Source organism: Arachis stenosperma, chromosome 1 (genome assembly GCF_014773155.1).
Source record: "Arachis stenosperma cultivar V10309 chromosome 1, arast.V10309.gnm1.PFL2, whole genome shotgun sequence".
NCBI classification, from domain to species: domain Eukaryota; kingdom Viridiplantae; phylum Streptophyta; class Magnoliopsida; order Fabales; family Fabaceae; genus Arachis; species Arachis stenosperma.
The window spans coordinates 35,118,547-35,135,668 of record NC_080377.1 but is presented as its reverse complement, the minus strand read 5'-3'; the positions used below and the strand labels follow the sequence as shown (position 1 = coordinate 35,135,668).

At 28.0% G+C, this 17,122-nt stretch overlaps 1 protein-coding gene across 1 annotated transcript; it reads right to left on the bottom strand.

The window, feature by feature from the left end:
• Positions 1–16,253: 16,253 nt before the first annotated feature.
• Positions 16,254–16,908, bottom strand: LOC130932989 (photosystem II CP47 reaction center protein-like). Its single transcript, XM_057862470.1, has one exon. The coding sequence runs from the start codon at positions 16,725–16,727 to the stop codon at positions 16,389–16,391; it is 339 nt and encodes a 112-aa protein (XP_057718453.1). The 5' UTR covers positions 16,728–16,908; the 3' UTR covers positions 16,254–16,388.
• Between the last annotated feature and the right edge of the window lie 214 nt (positions 16,909–17,122).

Sequence of the window (17,122 nt, the reverse complement as noted above, 5' to 3'; positions counted from 1 at the left end):
CAATTTCTTTGTTTTTGGTAGAAGGCATCTCATAAGTAACGCGCGTCAAGTACGATGCCCCGGCTCCGAAATTCCAATACGTTGTGAACCGACGTTCGCCCTCCAGGGTTAGCCAGGATAGATGGTGGCCCCGAGCAGGATGTACCTTGAAGTACTCCCTCTTGAACTCATGAAAGGATCCTCAAATAGACCAAATATATGTCGATTAGGCTGGGACCTAAATGATACGTACCCCTTTTTGTACTTTCCCACCTTGGTCGGTAAGGTACACAAAAAGTAAAATAAAAATACATTAACCTGCACCGGAAGCTCCAAGTACTCACAAACTAACTCGAAGGTCCAAATGGCGGCCCATTTATTAGGGTGCAAATGAGACAACGCCACGAATCAATGATTTAGTAGCACCTGGACGAACTCCAGAAACAGGAGACGCACCCCCAGCCGTGTAAACATTGACTCGTACGCCCACATCCAGTCGGCAACACGGGGCGAGTCAGGGTTTATGTAGGAAACCTTCTTGTCGGCCCCGGGGAGCACGAGCTCATATTGACGCCCTGGATCGTCACCCCCACAGATCTTCCCTTGGTCATGGAGCCGCTGAAGATTTGCCTCATTCACTTGAGACGGTGTTCCCCAAAATCAAAGGTCACCTAGTAATACGTCCGGGAAAACCACCGGTCGGGATCACGGGAGCTCCAACACCCTCACTCCTCTATCGGGCAATACCTAAAAAGAAGAGGAGCATCCCCATCAAGCCACCAAAACCATATGGGAGAAAATCATGCAAACATAAATCTACCTAACACAAACTAAAACTACGCCTAAAACAGTGGTTCTCACCCCTCTACTCCTACCCAGAAAACAACCACAACATGAAGAAATGCAGAACACATAATAGACGAAAGGAAAAACGCAAAAATAGACATTCAAAACATGCGCCAAAAGAATGAGAAAAATACTTGATAGAAGAATTGAGTAAAACAAAAATCAGGGAGCAGCATAAAGCACTGGACGGACACACAAAACGCACAAACTGGCCAAAAATTCAAAACGGCAAAGAAAAGAATACAAAACGGTAGAAAGAAGAAATATGAGGCAGAGTGAAAGAAGAAAGGAGAAACTATGGGTGAGGGAAATAAAAAGAAATATAAACGGCTACAAATTAAAAACCAAAACGCCCCAAAAACAAAAAGGCAAGGGTCAAAAGGGGAAAGAAACCAAAATGTTCCTTCACATTAAATGTCATTATGTTACCTAGGAGAATGCAATTGACAAACTTTCCCCTAGGAATAACAACGGACGTATGAAGAGACGCCTAAACCACTCGACGGTTACCGATCTCACGCGCGACACCCAAACAACGCGCTCCTCGCCTGACCATGAAACGGCTAGGAACTCCCAGAATTTCTGACTCGATCGGAGAAACCAAACAGTGATCTCCTTGCCAAGCCACAACGATAAGTAAAATTTCCTCCAGCGATAAGACCGAGCACGCTCACTCTCTCACTATGGGGGTAGCTGTTACGGACCCGGTTCCCAGGTCCTACACTGAAATGGCCTCCAACCCGGTTACTCGGGATTTGACCTCCCTTATCTTAGCTAGATAAGATAAGATGATGACGGTCCAAACCGACCCCACAATCTCTAACTAACATTTGAATTCAAATACCTCACTTATCTTAGCCAGATAAGATAAGATGAGATAACTACCACCAGATATATAAAGGAGAGGCAGAGGCCTCCTCAGGTACGTCACTCATTCTACACATATTATACCTCTCAGATTTATTCCGACTTGAGCGTCGGAGTGTCTTTGCAAGTACCACCCCATTGCTTCAGTCAGATAATCTAGCGACTGCCTTGACTCGCAAATCTCCGATCTATCTCATAACCTGTACCAAAGACATCTAGTACCATTTTTAAAACATCAGAACTAACACTTTTTGGAATGGTAATTAGGATTATTAAAAGTTCAATGAAAGCACAACTTTGAGAGAAATAAATTCAACAATTTTACAACAAGTTAGACCACTTCAATTTGAAAAAACTAACCCAAAGAATTTTACTTTCATCCAAAGGTAGAGAGATTTTACAAAGTAGATAATGACCCTAAAATTGTTAGAAGTGAATAAGGGTTGTTTTTTGTATATAGTGAAAAATAATAAAAATTCTAATTCACAATAATCTTGATGGCATTATTGAAGAGATTCATGTGTAGTTAATGATTTAAATTTTGGTGTGTATAATAGAATAAATTCCCAATAAATATGTCATGTATATTTTGTTGTTTTATTTTTTACTTCTCTCTTGGGATCGAATATTTGGTGTAACAACTATAAAAAATATTTAAAATCTTATTATGATATAAATAAAAACATTAATCGAATAATTACATAAAATTTTCTTACACATGTTGTTTCATTATAATATAAGTCGTACAAATTTTTATATTTTCTATTTCAAATATATGCTGTTCCATTTGTAGTTTTAATAAGATTTTAAATATTTTTTTCATTTATAATATTTAGATATAATATTAATTTCATTTTTTATAAATTTATCCATAATAATGATATAATTAAAAAAAAGAGAATGATGTAATATCAAATTGTCCTAATTTAAACTATCTCTTTTTAAGAGGGTAATTTTGTTTATTTATAAAAGTTTTTTTCACTATTACCAAAATGTTTGTTTTATTTTCTTTAATCGGTGTATTTTTTATTTTGGGATAATTATTATGAAACGGAAGAATATTTAAAGAATATCTTAACAAATGAACTTATTTTATAAAGACAAAATCACCAAAATATAGAACCAAAAAATTAATCCAAAAGATTGAAACAATATAAGAAAGTTTTTAAAGATAATGAATTTTTGACAAAATAGTACAATTGTCAACTCGTCTCTGTAAAATAAATATTGACGTGTTATTATTCACGCTTTGCCAACAAAAACAAAATATTAATTAAGTTGATAGTTAGACTATTATATCAAAACTTTATGATACTTATTTCAAACATTTTAAGTTATTAAACCCGTCCATAATAAAATATCTTTACCCTTTTTTATTTCAATATGTGTATATTAGGTATAATATTTTTATTTATTGTCCAAAATTTTTCTGATCATGATAGAAGATAATGATTCTAATTATAATATGATAAAATTAATATATGATGCATAATTACTGTATTTAATAAAAAATTACCTTAATAATAAATAATTTACATATTTATTTTTGTTTTACTAAAGTCTATATATAGTATTTTTCTGTGGTACATGAATCTAAATTTGAGAGTCAACTCATAATTTTATATTTTTTTTTACTATTTCATAGAATAAGAATGTATTCTTCGTTTTTTATTGAAGTTGATCCTTTTAAAGTACAATTTATAATTTTTTATAATGTTTTTCATATATTCATTCTATTATATTATTCTTTTGATAATTTATTAATTATTGTTACTTTAAGTTATTCTTATCGTCTAATGTTCTAGTTCGATTGTCTTTTGCCACAATCGTTTACAATGTATCACATCCATGAAATACCTCATCGAATTGTCTTCACTGATTCGGGTTCTAACTACATGGATGTAAGCGTTCAAAAAAGAGGCAATAATCTCTACTTTACCGAAGGATAGTTGGATCTACTCACCTATTATGACTAACCTAATGGAATGTGGTTAAAGTTAGCTTTCTTGGGAGGAACTCGATTTTTGATTGAGGAATTGTTTCCACAGAACTTTATAGGGCAGGTTCAAGTTTCATCCCCTCCATGCTTTTTACGTCTGCCCGAAGATCTTCGAAGTGAAACACATAATGAGATTGAATTCCCTCAGTTTAAGTTCAATTTTACTAAATTCGTGACAAACTCGGATATGCAATTTTAACGATAGGTAATATATTTAAATTTTTTTATTTTAAGTTTTTTTTTATTAGAATAATTTTATTAATCAGATTTTTACACTTAATAACAGAACTGATGTGGCATGCTCTTAAGATATTTCCTAATTTATTTCATTTAATTCGTTAAAGCAAATCAATTATAATTAATTAATTATATCAATTAATTAATTTGATTAGACATTTAAAGCTCACTATTTATTATAATTTATATGAATTGATTATTATAATTAATTATATCAATTAATTAATTTAGTTAATTATATTAATTATTTGATTTGGTTGGAGTAAATATCGAATTATTTAATAAATAATAAATATGATAACAAAATATATAAATTAATTTAATTAGTTTATTTTTTTCAATATCATCTATTTATACTAGATTAAATGTTTTTTACTCATTCGCTTTCTTTTCTCTCTCTCCCTCCTTTCCTCTCTCTCCCCCTCTCTTTCGTGTTTGGGTACAATTTTTATAATTTATTGAATTTTTGTTTCTTTTATCTTTATTTATACATTTCATTTTTTTATATATTTTTAAAATTTTTATTTATTTTAATTGCTTATTATTAGGCGCACACTTTTTTTTTTTTATAAATTTTAACTTCTGATTAACAAAAAAAATTTTCATGTTTATGTTGTTTTTAAATAATGTTACTATAATTTTGTTTCATAATATTTTATTTTGTCATGTGTACTTAAATTCATATGTTTATTGTCTTTTTTTGTGATTCACAATTAATATATACATTGTTCGTGTATGTTTTTTATATGTTAATGTTTTTATTGATTCTCTTTATTTTATTTTTTTTGTATCTCTTTGTTGTTCTTTATTTTAGTTATATATATTCATTGATTTCTCTGTATTGATGTTCTTTTTATTTGAAGTATCGTGACAATTTAGAGTGTATGTTGTGATCCATGTGATATTCGTTAATTTGGTGTATCTTTTTAGATGGTTTATGTTATAATGTGTTTAAGGAGTTGACTTAAACTTATAATATGATATATAAATTTATAATATGATTTATAGTATGCTAAAATATTAGGACATTATCATATAGATATTTTTTTTATTTGTCCGTTAGATTCACCTATATAGGATCTTGAAAATTATGCAATTATGTAATTAATTATTTTTTCATATAATTATTGTATTGATCATTTACATTAGTGAGTCTATTTTTAATATTAATATTTATAAATATACTATTATTTATATAATTGATTGAATCATCTTATTTGTTTAAATTTAATTCTATTAAATTAATTATTTAAGGTGCCATCGCTATTTCTATTTTTAAAGAATTTTTTTAATATTATTTAATAATTCTAATAACATAATAACAATTAAAAAAAAGTAAGACGGTACAAAATTGGAATAGCAATAAGATTGAAATACTCGTGATAAAGTTATGTTGATAATATACCCTTGGTATTACTAACAACTATATTAGTAATTACTTAAAATAAATAATAAAATAAGTTATAAGATATTATTTTATTTAAATTATTAATAATTAAAAGAATAAAAAGACAGTAATTATTTTCAAAATAGACATTAAATTTAATTTCATGGTACGAATTTATTTGAGTTGTTAATAAAATTTATAATTTTTGGATTTATATTTATTCAATTTATATATTTTATTTTGTTTTACTTTAACAAAAAATTGAGACGTGCATTTTTAATTATTTATTTAAAAAGTATAGCGAAATGAGTTATATCAATTATAATTAATTATCGATAATTGATATCAATAAATTGATTGTATTAATTTATAAGATGAATAATGTGTAATAAATGTTGTAAACTTAATTATAATAAATCAATAATTAATAAATAAAAAACTAAAAGAGACTTTTTTTATTATTTTTTAATGGATATACATTTTTATAATTTTACTTTCTCTTTATCTCTTTCTTTCACATTTATTTCTTTAAATTTATTGAACTAAATCAATTATATTAATTATTTATATTAACTAATTAAGTACTTTTTAATGATTTATTATAATTGTGCCTTTAGACTATAGGTTAAAAATATTATAATTTTTTTTTATAAAAGTTGTTGAAAAATAAATATTTTTAAAATGTGTCCTTAAGACACAAATTAACTAAATTATTTTTCAATTTAATGTGTTTGACTCATTCAATTGTATTAATTATAATTAATTAATTATGTAATTTTATTTGTTTAGGATGAATATTTTATTATTAAATATTTTATTTGATTCATTAAATTATATTAATCATAAATTCAAATATTTAATTTAATTAGAGTAAATATCAAATTATTTTAAATTTTGTTTGATTCATTAAATCAAATTAATTATAACTAATTTATTATTTAATATGATCGAGATAAATATTAAATTATTTAATAAATAATATATAAAGCAATGAAATAAATGAACTCAATTAATTTAAATTATTATCTTATTATTTTATATATCTCTTTTTTTCTTCTCTATTTTATACTTTAGGTAAAATATTTATAATTTTTTATTTTTATTTTTTATTTTAATTTTGCTATTATTTTTCTATAATTTTGTTTTATATTAATTCTTTTTTATTTATTTTGATTAATAATTTTTAAGGGTATTATTATTTTATTTAAAGATAATTTAAATTTTTTGTAATATTTTTATAAAAGTTGATTAATAGGTTTTTTTAAAATATTTTTTTGAATATTTTTTAATAAGATCGTATTTTGATTTTTCTCTTTCATCCTTTATATTAATTAATTATATTAATCTTCTAATACAATACATTTTTTATCTACTCCACACATTATCTTTTCTATCTTCTTTAATTTTTTTTAATTGCTCTTTTTACTTTATTTTTAATTGTTTATTTTACTTTTACTTCTCGTATATAGATTTATTATAATTCATCACAGGTTCTTTTTTAATTTAAGTAATTTTTTAGGTTATATATTACCATTGATGCTTTTATTTTGTTTAGTGTATTTTTTTAGTCTGTGTTTAATATAATAATCTGTAAATATCTATTCTATTATGTAAAAATTAAATTTCTGCACTTAATGATAAAACTGTCGTAACATGTTTCTGATGGTGTTTTTCAATTTATTTATTTTAACTCATTAAATTCATTTTATTATAATAAATTAATTATATCAACTAATTGATTTGGTTAATTATTTAAATATCATACAATTTATTATAATTTCTATCAATCAATTAATTATAATTCAAATTGAATGATTATTTTGTTACGAAATTATTATTTTCTAATCTATTTATGGGCACTACATATATTAATTATAATCATAAATTAAGCTATTTTACATTAAATGACTTATATAATGGTCATCTCATTTATTATCATAAATGTTGAATTAAATAAGTCATTATTACTTTTGATTTAGAATTAAATGAGAATAAAACCAGAGATACTATTTTATTTGGTCTTTCGGGTTTAATGGGTATCACACTCAAATATAAATAGTGACTTCTGGATTTTAGTCTCCAACACATCAAAGCCATCTCCGTAACTCTTTTTTCATAAAAGAAATTTCGATTCAACTCTATCAGGAATACAAAAAATTTTCAAAGAATAAAGGAATGGTCTGAATTTATATGAATTCTAAATGTTCGAACTTACGATGTTGTTTCAGTTCGTTGTCGTTATGAGAATGACTCTAATCTATATGTGTCTAAAGACTAGAATAGATTAAATATTATTTAAGTAATTTATTTTTAATATTGGTATTTGATTAAATTAGTTTTAGAGAAATTTAAATTATTGACTCAATTTATATATTACAACTATTCTTTTTTAATATATTATTTTTATATTTTTTAATATAAAATTTCTTTTTTTTCTGATTTTTAAGTTTATTTTCTTTTTTAGATATATGTATCACCTTTTTTTCTCATTTTATATTTCAGATTAGTAATGTAATTATTAAGAAAAATATATTTTAAAAAAATTAAAACATCACTATTTAAAAAAAGAAAGACACGTGAAAAAAAAACAAAAAATTAAAAATTAATATTAAAACGTATGAATATTAAAAAATAATATAATATATAAAAATTATTGATGTAGAATAAAAAAAAATCATATATATAAAACGACATAATTATAACAAAAAAATAATTAATATATGTGATTTAAATATTTTTAATAACCAGTAACATAAAGTTTAACAAATATAATTCACATATTTTTTATTTATGTATATGTATAGAATTATTTATGTATATGTATATATTAAGAAAAACTACCATAATATATATATATATATATATATATATATATATATATATATATATATAATTATTTAACAAAATTAATATATAAGGTTTTGGAAAGTTCTATTTAAATTTGACAAGAATAAAACGATTTACATAGAAATGATTCTCATGAATAATAAGGTAAGTTGATTATTTTTCATGATTCTTTTAAGTGATGTTAGGTCTATTTTATAAATATTTTTGGTTCATATTTTAATGTTTTTGATAACTGGTAACATAGAGTTTAATAAAATATAATTTATATATATATATATATATATATATATATATATAATTATTTAACAAAATTAATATATTAGGTTATGAAAAGTCTCATTAAAATTTGATAAGAACAAGACGACATTCGTCATTATTCTTTCAAGGGATGCTAGGTCCAATTTATAAATATTTTTGGTTCATATTTTAAGTTTATTTGATAAGTAAACCCTTGTACGTGAATCAAAGACAATATGATTTTATAGATTTATAAGTGCTAATAGCCTTTATATTTAATTTGTTTTATAGTGTGATAATAACCAATATATTTATTGATGGATTTAACTATTACTATATTATTTATGATTATATTTAGTATATATGTCTAATTTATTGAAAAAAGTAGATTATTAAAATCGATTAATAACTATTTTAGAGTTAATCTAATTAACATTAAATTAAAAAAAGACAAACAATACATAACATGTTACTTTTTTATTAATCAAATTATTATAATTTAAATTAATTTAAAAAAAATAATTTAAAATTATCATTTCAATCTTATCAGGTGCATGGTGTAACACCCTACCATACAAAGTCTTATGCTTAAGTCATAATTCAGAGATGGCAAGGTATTACGACCTCTAAAATAAAAATTTAGTACGTATAGTAGTATGAATGATTGATTATAACTAGGAGCCTTTGTAGAAAAAGGGGTAAACAAAAACCGCAACTCAAAAGTGCAACACTCCGATCGATAACGTAACGAACAAGGATAAACCAACGCGAGATCGTATATATACAAAAGAGTATCAAAAACAGGAATATCAAGACTCAAGATCCGGCTGCGAAGATAACCGGTCCGAGTATAACAATATATACATATGATAAAATAAGGAAAACCCCAAGGAAACCCAAAGGGACACAAATACATAAAACCTATTCTCCAAAATCTCCCATAAGATGAGTCATCACAGTTTGTATTATTTAATGGAGATAAAGTATCTAAGCAAAACATATAAACCAAAACATAGCCCCGAGAACAAGCCTCTTCGCAATATAGAAGTCTCCAGCATGCATCAGCGGGACACCTCACGTCCTGCATCTGAAAACCACAAAATCCGCATGGGTGAGAACCAGAGGTCCCCAGCATGGTAACAGCTTCCACATATATAATACATAATAATAGAGGAAAGCCAAAGGCAATCCTATAACTCCCTCCAGATAATATCAAAGCTTATAAACAAGCTAAACCATATAAGGGCATCTGACTAAAGATTCTTCAGTCTAACTAATACTTCCCTTTCCAATTCCTTCAAACCTCCCAACCACCAGCAGGAGTATATTATAGCAAACACAGATATATCAAACAAAGAATATACAAATAGTAGCAGCTAGGACATTTAGACAATTAGCAAGTAATGTGCAGTCAAATAGGCAATCTCAACCAATTCACATAGTATGCATATGATGAATGCCTGTCCCTAGTGGCCGATGATATCATCATGTCGGTTATAGAGCCAACCCGACAAGTCCTGGTCGCTAACCATTGGACTGTCCCTCTGTCGTGCATCCCCAAACTCGAGTTATACTCGTTATAAACTTGATCATAAACATGATCCAGATACATCACCCTCACTGGTGAATATTTACGGGGGTTCGAGCTCATCCGGGCCTTTCACAGTGCCCGGCCACACTTACGACATAGGGTCAACAGAGTCTCAAGCCTCAACCTGGAGCACGTGGTGGCTAGCCACTGCTACTACCCAGGGAAACTCGTATCTCTGATAGTGGAAGTGCAAATCACAATTATCAATAATTCAGCATCAACATGCATGAATTCTCATCCATGGATCAACATCCATATCAGCCATTCCGGCTCACGGTTAAATCCATAACCAGCCAATATTCTTAGCATACACAGCTATTCCGGCTCACGGTTAAATCCATAACCAGCCATTTCATTAACAATTACAGCCTTTCGGCCCATGGCATAACAAACACTTCCACCACCATCCTCCGCATCTCACATAATCATCTTGATCCTCATTGATCATACAATTTTTCCCTTGCTTCACTCGCAAGTTATCACATTCACTAGCCCCTTTCTAATAGCTAGGCATATTATGATGATTTAAGACATGAATGGTGAGATCGGAGGCTTAGAAGTATGAGATTTGGCTTTTAAAACTCAAAAATCAACTTTGGGATGAAAGCAGGGCCACGCGTACGCGCACTCCACGCGCACGCGTGGATGGCCTCAAAAACTCATCGGCGCGCAAGCGTCGTACACGCTAACGCGTGGATTCCAAACTTGCCCATCGACGCGCACGCGTCAACCACGCGTACGCGCGGGTGTTCTCGTGCCCCAGGCACAACACCGGCACAGTTCTGGCATAACTCTCGGGAAAAATGCTGGGCATTGGGTGCAGCACAATCGGCGCGCCCGCGCACATCACGCGTACGCGTGGATGGCACTTTTCGGAAGATCGGCGCGTACGCGCCAGGTGCGCCCACGCGCAAGGGGTCATTCTGCTAAAAATTTTCTAAGTTAAAAGCTGCAGAATTTCACAGATTTGAACCCCAATCTTCCAACGGACATAACTTCCTCATTTTAAATCGTTTTTCACCCGTTCTTCGAACGGTATGGACATCCCGGATCTAATTTCATTTCTAAACAGATTTGATACAAAACGGAGATCCGTAGTCCAAGTTATGCCCCGTCAAAGTATGCCCAAAAACCATATTTTCATACAAAACCACAATATGCCATTTTCAAAACAAACCATTTTCAACTCCTTTCAAAGTCAATCAAAACATGCCAATCTCATCCCTTTTCTTTGAAATCAATCAAAATGTATCAAACTCAACATCAAGCCTCCTCAACTCACACATTGACACATTACCATAATATATACAATCACTATCTCATCATTTTAGCCCACTTCACCCAAGTGGCTCAAACTCAAACATATTGACATATCATATACTATCCCTCATGCCAATTTTTCAACAACACCAATTCCAATTAACCATCATTATACATAATCAATATCATATTCACCATCAACATGGCTCAACCCACAATTCAACCAAAACCAATCATCAAGCATATATCTCAACATGCATACTTCTCATACATCATACCATTAAGGCATCAATAATCATCATCACATATATGACCACATCATATATCTCAATCATTTAACGACACCAACCATTCAATGCCTATCTTAGGGCCTCTAGCCTAAGTATTTCCTACCACATTACATATTAGATACGGGAAACCGAAACCATACCTTAGCCGATTTTCCCAAGCTCCACCGGAGCACTTCCAAACCACTTGTCCACAAGCTCTCAAGGCCTCAACACCTCCAAGAACAGATTTTTCACCACTAAACCCTTTCCAAGCTTCTCAAAGTCACCAATCAAGCTCCAATATTCACATATACACAACCTAAGCCACAACCATCATACCCATACACAACATCTCAAAACCCAAACATCATAAAATCACAAAATCACACTAGGGTTGAGAATCTTACCACACCCAAGGTCCAAAGAGACAAGATTAACCTTCTCCTTCAAGAGAGTTGGGTCCTATAACATCAAAGAACCCAAAATCTCAACATTTCACCCATAAAACTCGAAAATAGGGGCTGAGATTTCGAACAGCAAGGTGTGGCTTACCTCAAGATTAATTGTATGGGTTTTGTAGAGCTCTTCGCGGTGAACGCGTGGCCGCAAACGGGGCGGCAATCGGAGCTCTAGATCAAAAGTTATGGTGGTTTGAAGATCAACCAAGGGAGAGAACTTGAGAGAGTGTTCTTCCTCCCTTTCTTTCTAATTTCAGCTTGTGTGTGTAACAAATGAGGAGAGAGAGTGCTGAAAACTAGGGTTTTGGTTAAGTTATGTTGGGCCAAGGGCCCACTTTGGGTCCAATTGGCCCGGTTTGGCCCGTTCGGTCCAATCTTGGTCCGAATTCTATAAAATTGGTACCAAAATTCTCGTCTCAGTCTCCTCTATCACATTTAGCCATAAAAATCACATTTTAGGCTTTCTAGAATAAATTCTCATCTATGGGTTAATTAGCCGTTAATTAACCGGGTTTTACACATGGCATGGGTAATTATACTTGTTTAGATTACAAAGTATATGATTATATTGTATATGTTAGACTAATAAAATGTTAAACAAAAAAATTCTTTTTTTTTCTTTTATTAAATTATCTAAAAAACTTATAAGTATATTATTTTGTCCTTTATATATATTTTTATATTTTTGTTTATTTACTCAGCGTATTTAATTGATGGAAGAAGAATTACAATTATTAATTCAATCAATGATAAATGTAAAAAATTTTGATAGTAGGGACGAAATATATATAATATGATAATAAATTTTATAATAAAAAAATTATGTTTACATAAAAAATTAGCTATTAAATTATCTACTATAAATTTATGTATAGATATATATATTATTTAATTTTTTTTAATACGTATTTTGTATTTCAAAATTTATATTTTAAGAATTATTCTGTACAAGTGATTATTTTATATATATGTAGCATAATTATTATTATAATTATATTTTGTTATTGTAAAATATGATTAGGTTTCAAAATATCAAATTACAAATTAAAACACTAAAATAATAATTTAAATAATAACATATAATTTAAAATTTAATTTTTTATATTTTATATTTTAAAACTTTAATAATATAATCAAAATGTCTCTTTTTTATATATGTTGTTAAACAATAATTTAAAACTCAACTTTCATATAATTAGCTCTTATATTTATTATTGAAAAAATTCATTCAATAGTGTAGTTGTTATGAAAAAAAAACTAAAGCTAATTTCAAAAGAAAAATCACCAATAGATAAATAATATTTTTTTGAGTCAATTTTTAAGAAAGAACACTAATCTTATTTAAATTTAAAAATTGATCATTATAATAGACATCTAATATGAAGTTCTCAAATTGACTATCAAATATAAAAAATTGAATAAAAAATTATTGTGGAGTCAAATTTAATAATTTTGTTAGGACAAATAAGTATTATTATTATTTGCTACTCAATAAAATTTTAAATTGTAGTGGAGCACTTGTTCCCACACTAATAAGAGTCACTACAAAAAAAGAGAACTATTTTAACATTTTTTTAACAGTCATAATTAAGTGTAAAAATTAATATATATTTTTGACAAATATTACAAATGTCAAATTTTTTATTTTTTATTTTTTGATGAATAATTTAACCATAGAAAATTACTCTTTAATTTTGATGGTCCTCAACTTATTCCACTATTCTTCTTTTTCTCTTGGCTCCGTCAAATTTAGGATCACACTGCTCTCAGTCATTCTTCAGCTCCAGTATAATGAGAAAGTATAGACATATATGTTAATATACATAAATTGCTATAACTTCAATTTCAAGATCTCGTCTCATTCTTTAGCTACAAAATCAACTTTGTCATGGTAGGTATTTTTTTTCCTCTCTCAAGATTTGATTCTTTCGTAAATCTGATTTAATTTTTGTTTTGATGCTTCAGATTTCAAAATTTTTATATTCAAGCTTCTTATTACTAATACGTATTAAAGTAAGTATTCATATTTTCAGATCTATTCTCTAATTTATATTTTCTGATTTGATTTTTTATTAATATATTCTATAATTTGTAGTTTTTTATTTGTTTGTCATACCTAATTGTTCTTGAATTTATTCCTCATATCTAATTTGGTAATTTGTGTAAATCTATTCTATATATTCGATAATTTGCTCATTTTTATTTAATTTTTTTATTTTTCATTCATAATAAATAAATTGAAAGAAACATAACTGTGACTTAGTGATATGAGTTATGTGTCTGAGTTCTTGAAGAAAATGGTCCTGTTCTTCTTTTTCCTCCTCACAAGCCTCCAATAATCTCAGCTTCCGTGTGTTCATGGCAAGGAGTTTTCTGTGACAACAACAAAGAACATGTTGAGTTAAACTTTTCACGTTTAGGCCACTCTGAAACTATTTCTAATAACATCATAAGCAACCTGAGCAAGCTTCAGATTTTGTTGTGAAAGTCTTAAAAAATTATGTTTGTTTCATCTTTAATATTTTAAGTTTTAGTGATTGATTAACTATTAAGTCAAACTTTAATAAATATCATTTAGAAGTCTGAGACTTTTATAATCATCTTGAAATTTCTAGATTTTTATATGTTAGAAGATTTATATAAAATTGATTTAATGCAAATATTATTTATTATGATAAGTCTTTGTTGTGTCATTCTAATTAGGCATTAATTTAGTTATGTTTATGCAATAAAGATATTTGATTAATTAGGCATTAATTTTTATAGTAAATATTTTATATTCATGTTTACATATATTTTATTGATTTTATTAGGTTGATTTGATTCTTTAAAATTTTTTTAAGAAATTATTATCTCAAGTAAATGAAGGAACATTAGAGATGAATGAACATGAAGTGATAGTAGAAGTATTTGGACTTGAACAACATAGACGAGTTTGTGATTATGGGGCTGGTGTGATACCTACAAAGTTATGGGATCCTAGATTATTCATATTTTCTAATCTCCAAACAAAACTTCAATGTGTACAGAAAAAAATATGAAGACTCTAAAAATAGAGATGGAAGATTTGAAAAAAAAAGATAGCATATGGCAGGAATACTTGAGCAACTATTAGATGGAAGGTTGATATTATGATATTGAATATTGATTTTGGTATTTGGTGTTAATTGTTGTTGATATACTTATTAAATGCTACATAAGGAATGCTATTTGTACTAATTTTTAATCATGATCAATGATCAAAATTGCAAAAATCTTTTTTAATTTTATACAATGATTATATACGATAAAGTGAAAGCAAATTCATGTCATAGTGGTAGAACTTTTGTGTTGTCTATTGTTATAGTCATTTTTATTTAAAAAATCAATAATAGGTGAAACTTTAACTTTATAATAATGAACATCAAAAAAATATAATTGAGTTTTTTTATGGTAAAAAATTGTCAAGAATGTCTATGATATAATATATTTCACGGTTAATAATTATAAAAAAATTTTGTTGAGAATTTTTTATGGTCAATAAATATCAAAATAAATAATATTTTTGACGGTTAATAAGTATAAAAAATTATTCTCAAATTTTTTTAACATTATTTTTGACGGCCAATATTTTTCAAGATAAGATTAAGTTTTTTTCGCAATTACTTATACGTTAAAAATATTATTGTTGACAAAACTTTTATTAACATGATGTTTTTCCTATTTTTTTTTTACTAAACTAAAAAGAATCTTTGTTTTCAATTTTTTTCAATAACTTTTTGGTATTGTTTTTGTTGTATTTTATTTTGTTCATTCAATCTATAACATAAATATTTTTTTTACATTATAATATAGATCTAATTTGAATATTATTTGATTAGAGTCTATTAATGTTGTAAATGTAAATATTAAGAACTTTAACTTTGAACTTTGTAGGATATTTCCGTTTACGACATGTGATTAAAATGGATATTACATAAAACTAGAACGTATTTGTATTTCATTCATATTCAATTCAACAATAAATAAAAATTCCATTTAGATCACTCAAATTTCAATATTTCGTTGCAAAGATTCAGTTCTTCGGTCGAACGAATTTTTTTAGATTGATTATACCATATGGATATAAACGAGGATATAATCAAAAAGAAGAAAAGGGCTAGCAAAAACCTAAGACTAAGATTTGAAAGAGGAGTCAAGCCGGGGTGTCTATAATAAAATTATAATATAATAGCTAAAGGGCAACTCTTTCTTTTTTTTTTTAAGTCTTTTGAAAGGTTTCAAAGAATGCTCCTGTTACATGAAATGCGCCAAAACCAAAACAAGCCACCCCTGCAAGAAATAAATGAATTCCAAAGATTTTTGGCAAATCCAAAGAGGGTTTGCCTGTACGTTCATCACAAAAGATTTCTAGATCCCAATAGACCCAATGCTAGATAGCCGCCAAAAAGCACAAGCCCGAAAACACAATATGTGCTCCAGCCACACCTTCATAACTCCAAATACCCGGATTCGGCGTAGTACCTCCTGTGATACTCCAACCGCCCCACGAATTGGTTATTCCTAAACGAGTCATGAAGGGTATAACAAACATACCCTGTCTCCACATTGGGTCAAGAACAGGATCAGAGGGATCAAAAACTGCTAATTCATATAGAGCCATCGAACCGGCCCAACCAGCAACCAGAGCCGTATGCATTATATGGACAGAAAGTAAGCGGCCGGGATCATTTAATACAACAGTATGAACACGATACCAAGGCAAACCCATGAGAATACCCCTCTTTTTTTTTCAGCAAAAAATAGACACTATGTAACTTTATTGCACTAGAAAAAAGATACTAAAAAATATACTATGGAACCCCCTTTGCAGTCAATTATATCTGGTAAAGGATTTATATTTGTTCTAGGTTTTTAGGAAAAATGGAACAATTCTATTCAGTAGGAACAAAAAGAAGTGGATCTATTTTCATAGTTAAAATAATATCAAAAATTATTTTTTTGACGAATTTTAATTCTTTTTTGACACATATAATCCTAAAAAATAATCTATATTATTGTAGTGAGTAGATCCATTCCTGAATTCAATCGTATTAAATATATATAAAAAATTAATCACTAAATTAATTATTTTTATATAATACATGTTAAAATATAAAATTTTTA